General features: G+C 41.2%; 1 protein-coding gene across 1 annotated transcript; it reads left to right on the forward strand.

Moving 5' to 3' along the window:
- Positions 1-394: 394 nt before the first annotated feature.
- Positions 395-1,853, forward strand: LOC104490858 (chromosome unknown open reading frame, human C7orf57). Its single transcript, XM_010133205.1, is given in 7 exon segments — positions 395-412; positions 479-557; positions 560-649; positions 1,458-1,497; positions 1,499-1,519; positions 1,648-1,741; positions 1,743-1,853. Coding segments are annotated over 7 exon segments (453 nt in total).
- The last annotated feature ends 688 nt before the right edge of the window (positions 1,854-2,541 follow it).

Consider the following 2,541-nt stretch of genomic DNA (forward strand, 5'->3'; position numbering starts at 1 on the left):
ATTGAGAGGTAGGGTATTGGGTGGTGCTTTGCTTTTTTTGTTTGGAAAGGTGAGTGGTTTGCGGGTTGGGTTTGGTTGTTTTACAGATAAAGAGCTGCAAATGGACATGTACCATCTTTGCTTTTGTTAATGTGTAAGGAGGACATGAAACAAAAGGGTTAAGTGTTTCTTACAGTCTTCTGTGTCTCTTGCCACTCTTGGTGTCCTTGGAAATAATTTTCTGCAAGAAGATGCACGATCTCATGTAGTATAGCACTTCATGTGGAAACTTGAGTGCTGTTCAAAAAGTGGAACCAAAGTGGTCCCCTGTTGCCTCTGATCCTCTAGAAGTTGCAAGTACTACATACCCCAGTATAAGCAAACCAGGCCTTCTGTCTCCAGGATGAAAGGTAGCATGGAGCTCGAGTTTCAGGTGGGTTAAATCTTAGTTGCCTGAAAAAGTGGTGCTAGCAGTTAACTTTTTCCATTATCATTGAAGCGACCAGAGAAGTCAGTAACCTTGAAGAGCCCACTTTCTCCAACATCCCAGATCCCCAGTGTCAGTGACCTTGCAAAACTCCCCATGAAGTACCATCTGGCTGCTGCAGGAAGTGGATCAAAGAGACGGATTCAGCTTATGTTAGGCTGGCAAAGCAAGGAGCCTTACTTGGTGAGTGTTTGTCTTGCTTGTTTGGTTTTCCTTTGTTTTCTTTGGCTTTGCTTGAGTGTGGTGGTAAAAAGTGCTTAGAGATACAACAGAACCCTCTGAAGTTTTGAAATTAAGCTGTGGAGAAAAATGAACAATTGAAAAGGTGACATGAGAAGTCACCTTGTCAAGACATTCTTGCAGTCTATTGTGTGTTGGTACTTTTTACAAAAAGTGTAGTTTTGCACTATATCTGATCTAAGTGGATGATGACAGTTTAGCTACATTTGAGTGAGGTTTTTACAGTTTATGCTTGGGCTATTTAAGTAATGATGTGGTGAAAATCATGTTGTCACAGGGAAGCATCATCAGAAAACTTGGTGGAGGTTTATAAAGTGGCTTTTGTGATGACATTCAATTTGTTTAAGTGTGATACATATTCTGTTCTTCCACCAAGGTGATCCATGGTTTTGTTATTTCCTTTAACAAAGAAGGAAGCTTGAGGAACTTGAGCAGATGGTTTTCACACACGTTTAGAACAGGGTGACATATACAGAAATAACAGACTGGTGGAAACATGTCAAAGCATGTAGAGCAAGATAAACAAGGTACAAGTAGAATGCAGTGCTGCAAAGTTCAGACTGTTTTTATCAAGGGAAACAAATGCTCCATACTGGATGAAGCAAGCATTTCTTCCTGATGAAACAGCAACCTGAACACAAAAGCAATGCTTTTGCAACTAGATAAGAAATCAGAAAAATAGTGGCTTTTGTCTTCTTCTCTCAAGACTGATGGAAGCACTACACTCTTGTGACAATGATGTCCCCTCCAGGAGCATATGCTGCACCTGACTGGTACTTGCACTGCTTTAGTCCCAGCGACCACTGAGCCACGGCAACTCTGCTGAGAGCCCACGTAACTTCTCGTGTTTTCTCTTCGCCTGTTAGAATTCAGAATACTTTTGTACTACAGTGCAAGATATGTATCCCTAGTACAAACAAGTGTCAAATCTCTGCCTGCAGGAGTTGTGTTTACTCTTTACCAGATTATATGATTCAGAGAGAGTATAAGGCTGGTAACCATCATGGTAATAGCTATGAGACAAGAAGAGGGCTTTTTTGATTTTGATATGAAAAGTGTTTGGCAGCAGGATGCTGAGGACACAGAAAATGCAGAGAAAAAAGAAGCTATGATGGAAAGGCACTGTGGGATGATGCTTTGTTTGTAGTGAAGACGCTTCTAGCTGGGCCTGTGGGTTCTTACAGAAAGGATGCTGTAGTCCACTCGAGTTTATATATTCCAGAAGCAATTTTTATATTGCAGTTAGAGAATGAGAAGAAGGCCGTGTTTCTTTTAAGTGCTGCAGGTGTAGCATAGGAACATTGTAGTTTCCAATCACATTACACGGTGGGTATACTCAAGTGTAACAAAAGTCAGTAGTTAGTTTCTATCTTCTTATGCTTTATTTCCACTGCAATTCACTCTTGGTGAGGAGAATTCTTGTGTAGTGATCTTAGGGGAGGAAGAAAGAAGAAGGAGGAAGGAACAGAAGGCTGTTCTTAAAAAGGTGTTTGTTTTGTTTTAAGATGCAAGAGAGTGCCCCAAAAGACTGCCCTAGCCGGCTTTGAATGGAAGATGTATCCAAGACAAAATAGCACAAGCTATGCCCACAACAAACCTTTTGGTGATGATCTTGGCGTTTGGTCCTGGAAATTCTCTCCCATCCTTATTCTTTCATCCTGCCTGCCACTGCCCATTTCAGATGCTGAAGCCTTATGTTTTTTTAATATCCTCCATAATCTTGGTTGTCTTATTTACCACAGGTCTTTGGAGTATATGTGGAAAGACATCTGATGTACTGGAACACCAGTACTTCCCTTCTTGAACAGAGGGGCAGATGTTGGACATTTTAGGGA

This window comes from Buceros rhinoceros, unplaced genomic scaffold (genome assembly GCF_000710305.1).
Source record: "Buceros rhinoceros silvestris isolate BGI_N320 unplaced genomic scaffold, ASM71030v1 scaffold3943, whole genome shotgun sequence".
Classification (NCBI taxonomy): domain Eukaryota; kingdom Metazoa; phylum Chordata; class Aves; order Bucerotiformes; family Bucerotidae; genus Buceros; species Buceros rhinoceros.